Source organism: Siphateles boraxobius, unplaced genomic scaffold, assembly GCF_051911475.1.
Source record: "Siphateles boraxobius isolate OS27281-9 unplaced genomic scaffold, OSU_SipBor_1 25, whole genome shotgun sequence".
In the NCBI taxonomy this organism is placed as follows: Eukaryota; Metazoa; Chordata; class Actinopteri; order Cypriniformes; family Leuciscidae; genus Siphateles; species Siphateles boraxobius.
Genome location: NW_027508866.1, coordinates 10254303 through 10272746, shown reverse-complemented (window position 1 = coordinate 10272746; position 18444 = coordinate 10254303). Strand labels below are relative to the sequence as shown.

The following is an 18444-nucleotide window of genomic DNA, read 5'->3' as shown; positions in this document are numbered from 1 at the left end:
AAGTCTAAATAATTCCAAGAATCTTTCTGCTGAGTTACTCATAGCTCCATGCAAAAACAATCAGACCGTAAAACCAGTGTTGTCCGATTCACGAACAACTGACTTTTATGAAAAGGTTATTTTTAGGCAATTAAAAACATACAGCATGATTTAGAGTAGTCGGTACACAAACAAATAACTCGTATGAGACAGTTCTTTATAGTAAATCAAAACATAACGTGTACAGTGTAGGCTGATTCATAAACAAATAATTTTTTAATGAACTGAAAAAGAGTGATTCAGTATCACAAGCAAATGACTCTGAGTCAGCTCTTTTTAGAGTGGTTTGGTTCACAAACAAATGAATCTTAACAGCCAGTTTGAAATGAATTAGTCTGAAATACTACCCCTGTTGGAAATCGAAATCCAATGAAAAGCTTGCGAAATTGAATCAAATCGAATCAAATCAAATCAAGACTCAGAAGATTGGGAATTGCACCTTGCTAATTGCGTACTCCAATATTTTTGTCGGTTTCATGAATTGCATAAGTTCTTTAGTGAATCAGGCACCAAAACAATACATGCATAAAAATAAATGGAAGTAACAGGAAACGTAATTCGTTCTAAACGCGTTCCCCTCTGACTGATTAGTGAAGTGAGTCAGTGCTGTCTTCGGTGCAGTGTTCTCTTCTCACCTTTAACGCAGTACTATCCAGACAGACTGACTCAACAACCCACTTAAACAAATGCAAGCCCTGCAGTGGACCATGGAGACCTACTTGTGTCTGACTAGACCTCTTATAATAGACATCAGTATGCACTGAAGTGAAGGTTGAGAGTTTGAGACTGGAACAGGAATACGTGTTGCTATTCTTAAGACAGGTGCTTCTTTTGAGAGTATGCTGCTTATTTTCTAAGCACACAAACGTAGCCCAAGGCGTTAAGGTGAGGTGGGGATATGGCCTTTTTTCGGAGCAGTGCAAGGACAAATTCCATAACCATGTGAATTTTAAACCGCTGAGAAACGTACCTGTTGCTTCCAAACATTCCAGGATGGTCACATAGTTAAACGTGGTATGCTACACGATAGGGCTTGTAACACCAAGGGCGTCTATTGGGTTGAATCTCACGAAACCTGAGGTATTCTAATTATTCTAATTAGATGCCTATATTCTTTCCAATATCAAAATAGGTAAAATTACAAATTTTTGTTGAATAATTGTATATGCTAATTAATAAAACTAATAACAAGAAGCCCCTAAGTAAAAACAATACCAAGACATGTATAGGATGAAAGCACTGAATGGGTTTTACAAATAGTGGCGGCTTGTCAGGAGAGGCAACAATGGAACAGCCAAATTTTGAGAAAAGAGCAATTTACTATTAATAAAATTCCTATTATGTATTTTTTTTTGTAATTTCACTATTGTAAACCATAAAATATTACTGAAATCTGAACCCCAGTGGTTACCAGTGTTTTTTCTTCAAGTGCTAAGTGAGTGAAATTTTATTTTTTATATTGTCTTGTAATTTGCATTTGTATGTGTAATTTAATAATCTTGTTTTTTGTGAAATTGACAGCTTTAGTAATTTGAATTTTAAAACTCCCAAGTTTCTCATTACCATAATGCAATTTAATATAATTGTAATTTATGCAAGCAAGAATTTATACACCGAAAATAAGGTATTGCAGTATATTTATTTTATTACAGTAATGAGAATCACCATTGAGAGTGTATGCAATGTAAAACAGTAAAGAAATGTTTGGTAGAAATTGTGGTCCTACGTTTTATTAATGCCAAATATAATGTATTTTTCTTTGTCCCTTTAGTCAACAATGTGACCTGATTGTGAGATTCACACGATCACACCTGTAACACCTGATGTGTCTAGGCAATGAGAGAAAGAGAAAGAAAAAGACATGCAGAAAGAGACAGTTCATCTCCATGCACAGCTTGTGCTTCACTGAGCAGGTGGCAGGAAGTCTGAGGTACAGCGGCATGGACGTGAAAGGGCGAGAAATACAGTATAATTGCCCTAACCACGTTAGAGTCAGTTTCTCAATAGCACTGCCAGCAACACATGCCCGAAAGGACTTTTCTAGCAGGAAAGATACAATTTCTACCATGCTGAGCTAACCAAACAAACTTACTCAATTCAAGTAGATTATAGAATTTCTAAAGGAAACCTTGAGGCTGTATAACAGAACAAATTGAGCAACACGGGCATGAGTACTGTGATATCATAGGTTTGTGCAACCTTGGGCAGCAGACTCTAGAGAGCCACTCCCATGCAAAAAAGAATCAATGCACACATTTTTCAGTTACGCTGCCTTGGAAATCAACGTTGGGTTTCGGGCTGACATCGATGTGTGGGGGAAAGAAGGTATAAGAATTTGCAAAGCTAGAATTAGGGTTGTCTTTGTTCATTGGGCACACAGAGAAAAGAGGAGAGGAACAGCAGTGTGCGAGAGAGTGAACGTGCTGTGAAAGAAACCACAGGGCTTCTGGACTCTCATAGGGATAAGCATCATGCAACCAGCTTTCTTATTCATTTGCTCCTCCTCTTCTCACTCTTTCTCCACTCAGTCTGTCTTTATGTCTCTGTTGGGTGTTTCAGATCAATGCTGGCACTCCCAGTGCTCACTGCTACAGTGCTGTCTGTACTGAGATATTTCAATCCCATTGATAGTAGAGATTGGTCTCTGCACTGAGGCATAGGCCAGCATTTTAATCCAGAGGCCACTCTGCTATGCCAAAACACTCTCAAGGGAGGCATTCATTCTGCTTCTGTGTACACATAACACAACTTTCCGCCCATCTTAAGGAAGTTCTGAACCTTTGCACTCCTTACCATTTGCTATTCAAATTTATTCTAGTCAAATAGCCCTGACATCAGGATTATGCCAACAGGTGCCAAAGGTAATGGAGAAGGTATACATCTACAATGAATCCAGATGATGAGAAAAGTTGCATAGGACCTTCAAATCGAAACTGACCCTATTTACTTTCATAATAGACATTTCTGGTCTTTGTCCATAAGTCATTGTAAACTTGCATGTAAACTTGCATCTAAACTTGCACCTCTAAATGAATTTCCTTTTCAGCTGATGTCATCAAGGCCGATGAAGTTTCAGCCAACCAGCAGCTGAGGGTAATTATCAGTGTTTTGTGCTACGGTGTTGCCAAATAATGTTAAGAAATCATGTATTTCCATTAAGTTCACTCACAGACAACACATACAGTGTGAGCAGTGTAGTCCAAAAAACAAAATAATGACTCCTATGAATGGCTTTTTAATTAACCCAGCCATACAATCGCAAACAATGTTTGATGAATGCTTATTGTTATTAAATCAAAGCATAAAGCACGACCAATGAAGTCTGATTCAAGAGTAAATTGCTCTAATGAAGAGTTATTTTTAGTGATTTTACACCATACAGTGCAGCTATAGTCCAATTCATTGGCAAATGACAAATGAGCAGTTCATTTAAAGCTGCAGTGCATAACTTTGAGTTTAAAATTGACAAAATTTAAATAATAAGCGAGTACATCATGAATCTATTTTTGTTTTTGTCTTATCCTGAATCACTATGATACACCTATAATAAGTGTTTATATTTAGACTATTTTAGACTGGTTAGGGGCATACAACTGGGGAGTAGCCCAGTACCTGCGTGACTTGTCATAGACACAAACAGAGAAGAAGCTCTGGCTACAAAGTTCTTCCACAAAGATGATTGCAGTTCAGTTTATTAACCACTAGAACGACTCAATAGCTACTGGTTTGAAACACAAATTCTTAACAGAATAAACTCACTGAATCAGTGAGAGCGTTTACCTATTCAATACTGGATTCACTTACTAAACGGCAAGTTATGCTTACTTTCGAAATTTAAAAACAAAACAGTTTTGCGTACTTATGGTTTGTTCATAAGACAATGTGTAATTCACATCCTAAATGTTTAAATTAATATCCTGTTTCAGTCATGTTGCATAAGTAAAATAGATTTCGTATGACATCAAAATCTTTATTTTAAGCATGCTGTTATTTTAACCCAAAAAAGAAGGTATTTTGGAAGGACTTACTCTCTGTTTACAAACCAAAAAGAGCAAAAGGAAGCAGCCACGGTAATTATGAACAGCATTTTAATAAGACCTTTCTAGAAAGAGTTGTTTACCGAAAGAAAAAAAAAATACATTTGCATAGTTTGTAGTCTGGCTATGGCTAATCTTTTGTAACACTAAAGGATTTTTATATGTCTAAGGGGTTCTGTACAAACAAATTTTAAAATTCAACTGTACTAAAAGGTTAAAAAAATCCATCAGACTCCTCAGCCATTATTCAAATGAAAAGTATTGGTGAGGGTAGTTGAAAAAGTAAGCAACATACCAACCGTAAAGCAAGTAATTAAAATAGAAAAAAATTATAGAACATTACTTGAGCAGTTTTGCAATTACCCATCTGCCATGTACAATTAGAGGAGTGGCCATACAGGTGACACCTGGAAAATGTCAATGAAAATGTACGTTTTTAAAAGTTAAAAGGTAATCTTGAATGCTGAAATGTCAAGGATTGCTGAGCTTCTCTCCACTTTTCAGTAACACATAACAACACTCTGAACTATTGCGCACACACACACTTACTGTGAAACTCACCAAGTTTCTCTGCTGAATTTATCAAATTTCTCATTAAAGAGAAAACAATTTTACAGAACTCCTTTTGCCACAACAAAACAAAAATCCAATTATCATAGCATTCAAACACAACAGCACCAAAAGCAGAGACTGAAACAGTCACACGGAGGAACAAAAAAGAAAGACGCAAATTAACTGAGCATTGTGCGTCAGCCTGAAACCGCTCCCATGTCCCATCTCTTCCCTTTGCTTTTCTCATTTTGATCTCTTCTTTGCAATGGCAGGTGGAGCTTGTTAAAGAGAATCCCATTCACCTTATCCAAATGTGGATTTTTTTTTACTAAAACTAAACTAAAAAATTTAATAGTAATGATACAAATTATTCATAGTACGCAATTGGCAGCAAGCTTTGCTTGCAATCTAGCATGCACAACATTCTGAGGTGATTGTGTACTTTAATTTACTTTAAATGTTACTGAAATAAAATGATATTAAATTATCAATAAAATGTGTCCTTTCTCAGCTTGAAGTTGTTGCAAAGCCTCTTTGACCACATAAAAGCTAAATGCCATTTGATTGGCTATGAAAATAAATCACCTCTGATTGGTGTGTCAATCTGACAGTGACACATGCCAGCTTAAAAAACAGAAGAGCACAAGCTTAAACGCCACCTCCATTTTTGTCTAATTCCAATTGAAAACTGAGTAAACTAATGGTTGCAGTTGCATTGACCACAAAACAGAAAAAATAGCAGCATGTGTCCTGTTTCTATGGTGTGGGTGAGGTTCATCTACTGAAATCCATAGATTGGATGGAATGGCTCAGCCTCTACACTACATGTGAAAAAAAGACCCTAGTCCATGAAAATTTGAGGATCTTTCAAGAGTCAGAGTACAGCTTTTGGAATAAGTCAAAATGGCTCTAGTGATTCTTCCCTCTCCTTTTATCTGCTCTCTTCACAGGGAAGCATACCACTCTTCAGTCCCAGGAGGAAATGAAAATGCACGCATATACGCATGCTGAGGAAAACAAGAGCAGAGCAGAGAAGAGCAAAGCAAAGAATGTGGTCATAAAAAAACCTGTCCATCAGTCATGGAAGGCAGGTAAGTGCACTTTGCAATAATTTCCGTAATGCTCTACATTATGAATATAGTATGCAGGGTATCCTGTGGGAGCAGCGAAGCATATGCTTCCAGGAAGGCCCAAAAAGTCAGTCTTGGTGGTGAACCCTGCATTGCCATCCACGTTCATCTGCCACCTTTAATGAAATGCTATTAAACCCACTGCAGGGCCATTTGGAAACAACAACAACAAAACCTCCCCGTAAGTAAAGACTTGCTGCAGGGCATCATTACACCTAAATCTCATTTAGTACTGCAGGTAACGTAGCGGATTCATTACCCTGCGTCTGTTACTCATACAAAGGACACTACGGCCCATCTGGAACCTGACACCAAACATCTGAACAGCACAGTGGCCAGATAACAGGCGGGAACAGGCATCCTCCCATTACCGGATCCCTACAGCGACTGTGTGAGCAGATGTTGCTGTTTATATATTCAGGTGTAGACTCTGATTGACTGCAGTTCAGGCTAAGTTCCCTACTGTGCAGTTAGTGCTGGTATGAAAGGGTAAAAGTGGAAAGAAAGAGGGCTCAGGATCGGTTCCTGTGGTACACCCTTTGAATGGAGTTGTCATCTGAGAATGTGAATGTCACGATCATGAGTTATTGGTTTATGATTCATTGTCATTCAAATAACTGCATTAACGATTTAATGCCGTTTTTGTCACTTACATTATAAAGACTGCACAGGGCTTTATTACTTTGTAATATTTGAAATATAAATATATATTTACAACTGTTTAAAATGTTTATCTTGTGTTCTTTTTTGAAGCCCAGCCTATATTTTTATTGTTGAATATTATGTAATAGTACTTCTCTCCTGTTTTTTTTATACATTATTTTAAAGGTGATACAAATTGTAACCAGAAATATTTGCATAATACATGTCAAAAATATTTGTCCTTATATATGACAGTTGACTTTTTCTGTTATGTCGATAGCAGAGTAGCAGATACATTAGCCCTTCACACAGTACCGTAATGTGCTGTTCACACATGATCTCTTAATGGTAATTTACCAGTAAAGACTGTATGTCATCTGATGGCTGATATGATGATCAGATGGCTATTGATACAACAGAAAAATTACCATCTTTATAAGTGAATCATTTTTCAATCAAAGTAAATGATTTGTTCATAAATGTTGATTCATTCAGGAACAAAGCAAAAGCCTGTCTTTGTGAGTGAATCATTCAGTCAACTAAAACAGCATTACAAATGATTCACTCAGGAAAGTTACTAATGCGTGTTCTGCTTTGACTTTGTTCGGAATTATTTAGAAAAAGAGTAAAAGTAACGCTGTATCTAAAACACAACATTAACTTTAACTATTAACTATTTTATACAACAGTTATAAACAAGGTCACACTCACATTTTGAATATCCAAAAGAAGACTTTTAAAATAAAAAGTGGTAAATGTATTTACAAAGACAGAGTAAGATCACACCATAGTACACACAGTAAAATTTTGCATTCCACTGCACTGTTTTTCCATTGTTTTTCTATATAAATGTGAGTTTGACTGTTGTGTTCACGATTTTTGCACTCCCGTCTCACGCAAAAACAAGTCTTTTTTTTTTTTGCAATTGCCTTGTATTTATAAGTGTATTTGTGTTTATAATTGCAGATTCTGTTTGAATGGCCCCTAATGTAACACAGGTGCTTCTTAATTTGCATACTTGTGCACTATTTAGTGGCACTTAGGTATACATAGTGTGCGTAGTGTGTTCACACTAAAAATTCCATGATGAAAAAGAGCACTTACACGGATGATACATGTAATTAATAGAAAAAAAACGTGTGAAAAAGTGAAGCGTAATAGAAAAAGTGTGGAATGGAATGTTGGACACTTCATGCACTCAACTGTCACAGCTTTCCTTCCATAGCGGGTGGGGGAAGGGGCTGTAAGACTCCGATGTTAGATGACAAAATGACCGTATAAAATTCACACACTAGATGGCTGAGTACATACTGCAGAGTATACTGTGCATAGGTAGTATGGTATGTCATTTGAGATATCACTATTAACTCAAATACATGTACTTCTCACTCAGCTCACCAAAGCTGAAAAATTAAATAGGAAAACCCATGTTTTAACTTAATAGGTCTATGCGCTATATACCATGTGCAGGGATACTGTGCCAAGTGCACGTATGCCTCAATTACAGTCAATGTTCTGTACTGCCAGGTCTTGACACAGCAGAAATCCTTCTCACTTTTGGCAGTTTTCAGATTTCCATAGCATTATGGAGAGTAGCAGGGTGAGAAAAATCCCACCGTATCCAAGCAAAATCCTATTATTAACTGTAAGTGTCTGATGCCAAAGACCTCTTTTTCGTCCAGCTCCCAACCATAACCAGCAGCAGGAGAGGTGAAGGATGACTCCATTCTCACTCATCTGTGTGTTTGTTTTACTGAAGTTTCAAGGTCTTCTCAGCGGAGACTGTTTTTCTCTCTGTTTTCCCGTCTCATGCTGGTAAAAGGCCAGCAGTGTGCCTGGAATGGACAACACCCCACCACCCCCTACATGATACCCACAAAAGAAAACGTTCCCATGAGAAAAACATGCATGCGCTCCGAGGTTTCCATTCTGCTGCTCTGTTGCCCATTAGTTGAACTGGGAGGAAGTTCTGTTTGAAAGCAGACAGGAAGTGAGGATGGGCATGAGTGACAGTGTGAAGATGTTTTAATGGCTAGGGACCATTTAGCAATACAGACTTGGATAACCGACTGACATGCCTCGTTCTCCTACACACTGGAACAGTTTCACACCTGTGGGAGTGTAAACCTTTTAGTGAGAGCTTGTGTGAGAGAAGTGTGAGACATGCACCATTAGCACTGTGTGTCAGTCAGGCTGGCCGAATGTCTTGCTAGGAGACACATTCCTCCGTTCAACTTTAGATCAAAAGCGATGTGTGCAATTTATACTCTGAGTTAAAGGATTAGTTAATGTAAAATTACATCTGCCATCATTCATTCCCCCTCATGTCGTTCCAAACCCCATATGTCTGGGTTGCATCCGAGGAACACACAAGATGTTTTGAATATACAGTATGACTGTACTGATCACTCTTTTTTATGCAGTTATAATAGTGACTGAAGATTTAAAAAAAGATGCAAAAGCATTGATAATGTACAGTTCTACTTTCTTCTTCTGAAGTTTAATTAGTTAATCTTAAGTTATTCACTGATAAGCTTGCCCTTGAATGGGCTAATATCCATTGTGACAATATAATTAGTGAGTTCAATCCAGCTTGATAATGAAATTAAATCAACAAATCAGATTGTTACTTTTCTTATGAACTCAACAATACCATTTTAGTAGTGAAAAAATATATAGTAAAAATACATAATATATAGTTTAGAAAAAAGTTTAAGTTAAAAGTACTAAAATGACTAAAGTAAATTAAAGCTAAATTCAAATATAAAAAGCTCGCCTTCTAACGCTTAAAATTTAATTTAAAAAGAAAGATCAATAATAAAAGCTTATTCAAAATCTTAACAAGTACTATAATAGTATATACATAGTACTGAAATAACACTGTTAATTTAGTGAATAACTAAAATGTTGTAGCTTAACTTTATATTGTTTACATTGAATATTGTTTTGTCATTTTGTAGATGGACTTCATATGGTTTATATTGAAAAGAGCAATCATGATAGTCTTTAAAAAAAAATTCACCTTGTCTTTTGTGTTCCAAAGAAGAAAGAAAATTGTGCCAATTTAAAAAAACATAAGGTTGAGTAAATGAGACAGAACTTTAATTTTTGGATGAACCATCTTTTCAGATTTGTGAGATCTTTTCCATTTTACACATGGGAACTGCAGTCAAGATCCCTGCTGACAGAAACCCCCTGGGGTGAGGGTGGTGATAAAACTCTCACGAGATTGTGCAGAAGACTCATCTGAAGTTATGGTGAATGTGCAACTTCTGCAGCGCAAGCCACCTGCCAACTTCAGCTCCAAATCCACCCACGTCGCTAAAGACATGGAAATGGTGCAATGTTCGCCTAATGTCATTTGGAGAGAAAAGGGTCTCTCTGAGGCCTAGAGGCAATTACGCACAACACAGAAGAAATGACAGCAGATGTTCTTAGCTACACCAGAGCTTTACCTGGCTGCCTTTCCCTCCTTTACACACTTCACACCATTAATTATTAGCCAACACAACTGCCATGGAGATGCCCAAAACACTGCAAAATCCAACTTTCCAAAAGTTGAGTGCAGACTCCTGCATTCTAATAAGAACAAATGCATTAAGTGTCTTCTTAAAAATGGTTCAGCACAGTAACACAGAGTAAATTGAAGCCTGAGGACATCTTCTTTCTTGCTTGAGCACGGTAACAGGCAGAGTTAATGAGGATGACCCCCTCCAGAGTAAGTCTGCTAAGGGCTTAGTTGGCTCCAGAATCTGCTGTGCCGATTAAGCGCTTGGTCTTTTGCTATCAGACCACCTTTTGTGTTGTTCACTCTCAGCACAGCCCTAATCCTGACTAAAAGCCCCGATTCTGCAGTAATCCAAGCCAGTGTGTGAAGACGTGACAGAGGAAGCCATTGATCTTTGAGTTTACCCAAGAAGTTAGACTAGTGGCTTGTATTAAACCTTCCCTTCACTTAAGGATGGTTGGCATTGTTGGTACACGACACAGCACTGCATTTATTACAATTAAAGTGAAGTATTTGGTGACCTCATCATGTTTGGAGGTCTGCGAGTGTGTTGACTTGCAGAGAGACTGAGGAGGGAAAAAGACAACTCAAGAGAGCAGGTTGAGTCATACACAGAGAAAAGGGTGTAATCGGTATGTGCCTGCAAAGTGGAGCCACGGCCTTTATTTGCTCACACATTTATCAGCTAAAATTGGACTTCTCGTGATTCGAGTTTAATTGGATGCACATATATATATATATATATGGGGCACTTTCCATAAGATCATCTCTCAATGCAAATCAAACCAGCTATTAGTCTAACTGAAATAACACCATGCCAATGTCTAAGTATGGTGAAGGGTATGTGATGATGTGGGGATATTTTAATTCCAAAGGCCAAGGGAACTTATTATCAGGATGCATAGTATCCTGGATCCATGAAATAACTGGCCTTTAAAAATAAAAATCTGCCTGCCCCTATGGGAATTTAACATAGGGGTGTCCTGACTAATGCAACCTGTATTTTAAGGAAGAATCTTTATTTATTTACGATACATTATTCATTCACAAAGAAAATTGTTGTCCTTAAAAGTTGGATTTTTTCTCATTTTTTTAAATTAAGGCATAAAGATCAATTTCCAAAACATGATTTTTTTATTCCTCTTTCTAGTCAACTTTAGCATGGGTGTGTTCACTTATGCTAGGCAAGGCACTGTATAATATATATATATATATATATATATATATATATATATATATATATATATATATATATATAAATATAAATAAACAAACATATATGATTTATGCCCAACAGGTAAGAGAAGAGAACATCCCAACCTCCTGTTAAAGTTCTTCAGGCCCCGGCTTGGCACACCATGAGTACCCACAGATCAAAAGTCGAGGGGTCAGATAAACAGCCCTAGCAGCAGGAGTCACGGGTGAGGCCAGCAGGTGATAGCTGATACTTTTTTGCCTCACTGCTCAGAGCCCCAGCAGGGTCACCTGGAGCCCCTCAACACGGCAGCTGCTTTAGTCATCATTATTGTTTGCTAGATCCTATTCTCTTCAAGTTGAGAAATCTTCTGGATTGACTTACAGCATTGTACTCTACATGCCCACAAGCTCTGGAGTGCAGTTGTTACCCCGACAACCTGACGACTCAGCTATTTTTATTTTCCTTTCGGACAAGACAAAAAGCCAGAGACCTGATCACTTCGCCCAGGCAAGAGTGTTTACTTTTCAGGGAGTAGGCCTAATACAAGTGAACTGCGGTGAAGGACATACTCATTTTACCCACTCATAAGAGTCAAAAAAATAATAATATATGTTGCAAACAAAAATGTTAATAAAAGTACAAAATAAAATGCATCACATAACACAATGCATTGAGACAGTTTTGCTGGACACTGTTGCTAAGATATCATGATATTGCTCTGTTGCCATACACAGCCAGATAATAAAATCTTGGCTATAGGATAACAGCAGATAATGTTTCTAGATGGTATCCGGAACCCAACAGCAGCTGGTCCGATAAAATTGCCGGTTCCCTCAATCATGCTAATACAGTTACAGTCTAAGTGGAGTGTGTGTGTGTGTGTGTGTGTGTGTGTGTGTGTGTGTGTGTGTGTTTTAGCTTAAAGTCTTAAAAGAAAGGACGAGCACAACAGCATATTCCCCACATTTACACATTCCATTAGCCTAGCAAGCCATTACTCACAGTACTACACCTGAGTCCTGAAAAATGGCCCATTTCATGCCCTCAAAAGAGGTCATGATCCTTTGTTCCAGCATGGATCCCACCTCTCTGCCGCTGAGATTACTTTTTGACTAAAAAGAGGTATTTTTTGGGGCACACACACATACACATCGTCTGATTATCATGAAATCTCCAGCAAAGCAGTGTTTCAGCCCTCGGGACAGACCTCTATGTAGGCTGGTTGATTTGAAAGGTATGGCACCATCTTGTCTGGATTTGGGCTGGGGAGGACGGAAGCATCAAATACGTGGTTTATAAATACAGCATGCGTGAACTGCTCTCTAATTAAGATCTAAGAGAGATTACTGCATTAATTCCAAAGGGAAAGCCCTGTTGAGTGGAATTAAGGCACACCTCTCCTTCTAATTTTGGGTCCTGGAGGAAACTTCTAAAATGTGTAACTTGAGGTTAATGAGTCAAGTAGTCATTAGTGAGTGAGACTGAAATGTCACAATCCTACCAACTGGGTTTCCTTCACTTCCTCAGCTCCATAGGCACACCCTGCCAAGTTGGGGTGAGGAGCATTTTTAAAGGAAAGAAGGAGCTGTGTCTGCTCGCTCTAGGCTTACAAGAGGGTATGAGGGTGCTTTCACACTGGCAGTTTTGTTTAAATCGGGGCACGGTTCACATAAAAAAAAATGGTAATGTGAAAGCTGTCGTGCAGACCTGGGAGCACACCGAGATACTGAACCTGTGAATTCCTGTAAGAGGTGGTCTGAGTTCAGTTGCACTGGAACTGTGGAGCAATTCGTGTGCAAGCAGCTCAGACTTGGGTGCGTGCTTGATCAGGAAGTATATTAACACGCGCATGCGTTGTAGCCGATGACAAGTTTATTAGTTCAACAAAACACAAGTTAGGGGATGACAATGGTGATGATTTACCTGGGATACTGGAATCCATTGCAAGTGTCTCACTGTAACACAGATGTTTGCTTTTTTTAAGTAAAGGAGTGGCAAGTGAAAATATATTTTTGTGGTAGTAAACATTATGCCACAAGGAATGTTGATTGATCTTAACTTGAAATAAACCTGGCTTCCTTTAATCTAAATTGACTGTAGTAAAGGGTGAAAGTCCTTCCTACTTCTGAAATATGACCGAACGGAACGGACATAAACGCTCTCCCAAGGGAGGCCAAAGTCTATGCTTTTGCCTGCTTGCAAGCAAGAGAAAATGAAATAGTGCGGTGGTGTGTTTGACCTCTCTATAGGTCAGGCTTCTGTAACAGAACCCGTGTTGATACCAAAGCTCTCTTAAAGCCCAAGTGTTTGTCATTAGGAGGAACTCAGCTCCTGTTAGTCCTCAGAGATCACATAAAAACCCCATTCACCTCGAAACACCCCTATCCCTCAGCATGAGGACCAAATGCTGATAACCCTGACAGGATTAAAACCAGGCAGACAGAAACAATCCTCAGTCTTCTCAGACTTACCGACCCGGGGAAGGTCATCGTCAAAAATCAACCACAAGAGATGAAACACAGAGGCCGGTTGAGAAGTTCTGCTATAAGATCACCATTTATCTTTTTAGTACAGGATAATAATTCATATTAACAACAGGAACTTCGCCGTAGCTTGAGTACTGACAGATTACATTAGCAATAGTTTATAGCATTCATATCCATAGCATTCATGTGAAAAAACTGTTCAGATTCTATATGGTTCTCCTCAAATCACAATTCCTGCGTTGATTTCCTACATTTAGAATAATAAAATATATTACTTGGCAGAAGTGTGCGGTTTATTCTGATTATTATTGAATTTAACTTCTTAAACATTGGTGTTTTTGTCAAATTGATTGCATCGTGCCTATGGAGGAAAAAAACATTTGGATGAGGAAATCAATTATCACTTTATTAATTTAAAAATTACTTTTCAAATTTAAATATTTACATAAAGAGACAATTTTTTGAATGCTTAAAATGAAATTAAAATGTTACAAATAGTAAATTGACACATTTCACTGGCAGCTGTGCTGTTTTTTAGGGAGGCGTGTTTTAAAATATAGTCAAAGTTTTATTGTTTTCTCCCAGATGTGAATTGTCTGATGGCAATTGTAAATTGATCGACAGATGTATAAAGAAAAGCAAAAAGATTCAGAAAAAAAAAATCCAATGCTGCTGTGTAAAACCATCTTTTAAAAAAACGTTAAAGAACACTTGCTGTTCCTAATCCACTTGCCAAATGATTTTCTTTATCTTAACGAGTTAATTATATTTAACTAACCCTTTTAACATTAATTAAATACACAGTTATATATATAATTCTATTTATTTGTCAATTTGAAAAGTGATTTATCTATTCACAATTTTTGAACTTATAAATTAGACTCCATTTTGTTTTTAAGTGGCACTCTAGTCTTTCAAGAGTCGTACTTTTCAGTTGGCCAACATTTCTAAAAATCCTTTTTTGTATTGGTCTTAAGTAATATTCTAATTTTCGGAGATACTGAATTTGGGATTTTCATAGTTGTCAGTTTTAATCACAATTAAATTAAATAAACATTTGAAATATATCAGTCTGTGTGTAATGAATGAATATAATATCCAAATTTCACTTTTTGAATGGAATTACTGAAATAAATCAACTTTTTGATGAAATTCTAATTATATGACCAGCACCTGTATATATATATATATATATATATATATATATATATATATATATATATATATTTATGAAAAACCAAAAGGAACACACAAGTGGTGTAGGATTTTTTTTTTATGTGTGGCACTCTGTGAAATTCCACAGGTCTTGCTTTTTCAGTGACCAATGAATGAAGTTAATAAGGAGACTCATCAAAGCTAAACGTGAGTCACCAACATAGAATCAAAACAAAGTTGTACCATTAGCAATAAAAGAACAGGCAGGAAATGAGAATGACTAAACAATCTGTCACATTCTAAGATTAGTCACTGTATCTGAAAAGGCCATGCAAGACCGAAAAACTGAGATGGCAAAAGACTGTACGGCACTTGAAGTTTGCCTGAGGGTACAAGATTGAAATGTTGGAGAACTCTGGCCCGCAGAGGGCATCAGAGAATGTGAATTCTAGACATGGATTGACAGAGGAACCTTTGAGATACATGAAAGGTCCATTGAGGGCTGTCAGAGTCGAGTTTAGATGGGAATGATGGCAACAAGAGAGAGGGCTGGTATTGTGGCTCATAACAACATGCTCTCGTTCTTCCATTTCACCCATTTCGCCAAACAGGGGCACCCAGCCTTGGCAGCAGGCCGCCAGGGGCCGAAAGGAGGGGGGGCAGGTGTATTTGACGGTGGCCACAGAGGGCCCTGTGTTAGGCTCACTATCAGCAAGGGAGTGCTCGGAGAGATAGGTGAGTCAAGAGCCGAGGTCACCCTGTCTCTGGGAGTCTCAGATAAAGCCCTGGGGGAGTTGTTATAGGGGGCTCTGGAAGAGGTTAGCAGGCTCTTTCCAGGCAGTTTGGAGCCCACACGGGCCTGTCGACGCCTTATCAGGCCCGCCGTTCCGGAATCGTCCATCCACTCACACCAGCTTAGATAAAGCCATGACGGAGCTGTATGGGACTCCGCAGGCCTGTGACAACAAACGAACAGAGGGACGGCAGCAATGCTGAGAGAGGTGCCAGGAATGGAGGACAGAAAATAGCCACTGTACTTAAGCAAGATGAGATCACAAACTCTCCATTTCTATCAGCAGCCAAAAGCTCCTTAATCAAGCCTTCTTAAGCCTTAAACTTCAAATCAAACTTTCTTAGTTATCGTAGTGAGTTAGCTAATCTTAATCAAACAAATACAACATAGTCTATTAGCATTCATTCGGGCCTAGAACCAGTTAACCAGGTTTTTGCGGGCTTATCTGAAAGAGATTCATTTGTACAAAGCAGCTTACATTTTTCTTTTAGATTTTTCTTTTTCTTAGATTATTTTTATTCCCTTTAAAGAATGGTTGATACAGCCAGACACTTCTAGACAGATGTTTCTAACAGCTGTTTTACTTACACAAGCGTTGTCTTTTCAAGATGGCCTGTTAAGTTAAAAATAGCGCAATTTTTTTAAAATGATTTATTCAATTTATTAATTCAGGTAACCTGCCAACTTGTACATTTTGAAAATGTATAGTTCTGCACATTCGTAAATTGAACTCATGGCCTTGGCAATGCTAGAATCATGATTTATTTGTGCCAACAGGAATTTCAATGTCAGGAATGATTCGTTTGTCCACAAAAAAGTTTGTTTCAATAAACACAACATTGTTTCCAGGCAAACTGGTATCTACCTATACTCCTGGAAATTCCATAGCAACTAAATAGATTAAAACTGGCAAAATCAGTAATTTCTGTGCGCAATATGCATTTGATCTAGCAGACAATGTTAACATCTCTTCCAGGACAGCAAAGAGCGAAAGTACTGTGTGGAAGAACTTTGATGTTAAGATAAATTAACTACTTTGTTCTGAGGAGGATTTTGCAATGTGTGTGCGTGTGTATAAAAGGATGTGAGTTAATGACAAGTTAGTTTATCTAATTCCCACTCTGAAATTACTCTTGGGCTGCGCAGAGGAGGATCTTCATATAATTAAAATATGCTAATGCCGTCCATACATTTATGTCTAACAAGTTTCAGTCAATTAAAGGAGCGAACAGCATACCACGGTGAGAGCTCACAACCAATCATGAAGAGGTGATGAAGTAAACAAATGAGGGCCATTTAGTTTCCTGAAAGTTCTATGAGGTTCTAGTTCACTAGTTCTACTCAGGTCCTGAAGCTGTATAAGAAAATAAATGGAGGAAGTAATTTCCAAAGCTACACGAGCGTTTGATTGTGTTTGTCCAAACACTCATTATTTTCACACTTCGTTCTTCCCCCTTTATCTATAAGACATTCACTCAAACTCCAGAAAAACACTCATCACTGCATTAGTCACACAAACACAGTCTTTTGCCTGGAGACCCGATTCACTGTCTAGGCCAAAGCCATTTGTGTGTCGTTATAATCAATCATTTGACTGTGAGAGGACAGTTCTAATGGAAAAGACACAAGCAAGCAAACAAACAGAGTAAGAATTGAGTATGAATCTCAGTATCCTATTACGCACTGAACCGCCGTGTAAGGTTTCATTTAAGGAGGCGCACACAATAACTAAGACAGACAGAGAAAGCATTAGTACACCAAGCACATCCTCTGTTTGAGCGATAAAGCTGCTGCCATGGAAGACTGTGCTAAGACATCCATGTGAGTGTTTGACTTTTTGTTTTGGGGACACATACGAGGAAGCCCTAAATATAGAATGATGTATCACTGCTGCCATTTGCGATTACTGTGAAAGCAATGTGGCACGGCCGCAGCCCCTCGATGAAAGAGCAGAGAACAAAGAAAACATATCACATATTGTATACAGCCATTCAGCCGAGAGTGGCAAACAGGGACCTGCGGTTAATCTGAAAAGATTTCTGTGAGAGTCTCTATATTGAAGAACATCCATATTTAATCACAGTATCTGGAGTAAAACATCTCGCCGTCTGTGAATCATACACTTGCTTTATTACCATATTTGCTAGAAACGTCTCGTATCCGCCACTGGCGACGGGAGGATGGAAAACGGAATGATTTTGTAATGGCTTCTGGCACATCCATTATTCAATATGAAATACCTTGAAAGTTTATTTTACTGTGCTCCGTCTCGCACTTCGAGCTGCCATTTCATATGCGGCTAAATTGATTCAGCGGTGTTGTGCGGGGTGAACCGTTCCAACCAATTTATCATGCAAAAGGTAAGCCTGAGAAACAGAGGACGTTGGGAAACAGAGAAACAAAGGCGATTGTGTGGGCACATGCTGATTGGTTTTTAAGTTCTCCAGTCAGTTCTCGCCAGATAAGATAGCCATTAATGGCCACAGAGTCAAGCTCTTCAGAATTGACTGAAGCTTCTTTGAAATCAGAAGCCTGACACTTTAAATCGATACCAGCTTGGTCTTTAACGATACTGTTGCATTGACTAATCCCATAACAACGCGATTTAGAATGTTGTTCAATCAAACAACAATGCAAAAACAAAGATTAAAATATGTTGAAGAACTTGCAGGTCTGATAATTATTGTTGCATGTTCTTTATTTGTATGCAGAATGATGGAATGTCAAGCATCAGGTAAGGCAGCTTTTGTGGCATGCAAAGAGAGTTTCTAACCGTGGGAGAGAGAGACAGCGCATGAAAGCGATAGGGAGGAAGAAAAAACACAATGGCTCAAAATTGAGGCAGTGCAGCGGGAGTGTTGGTGCCAGGAAGAGAGGTTGAGAGTCGATGCCACCAATCTAGTT

General features: G+C 38.2%; 1 protein-coding gene across 3 annotated transcripts in view; it reads right to left on the bottom strand.

The window, feature by feature from the left end:
• The window catches only part of alcama (activated leukocyte cell adhesion molecule a), a 71937-nt gene that overhangs the window by 35011 nt on the left and 18482 nt on the right, over nucleotides 1-18444 (bottom strand). Inside the window, exon 1 of one of the 3 annotated variants that reach the window (XM_077242434.1) lies at nucleotides 13030-13061. The exons of the other annotated variants lie outside the window; for them this stretch is intronic. Coding sequence (XP_077098549.1) covers nucleotides 13030-13048 — 19 coding nt within the window. The 5' untranslated portion in view covers nucleotides 13049-13061. Of the gene's footprint in view, nucleotides 1-13029; nucleotides 13062-18444 lie in introns of those variants that run through there. 3 annotated transcript variants of the gene reach the window in all.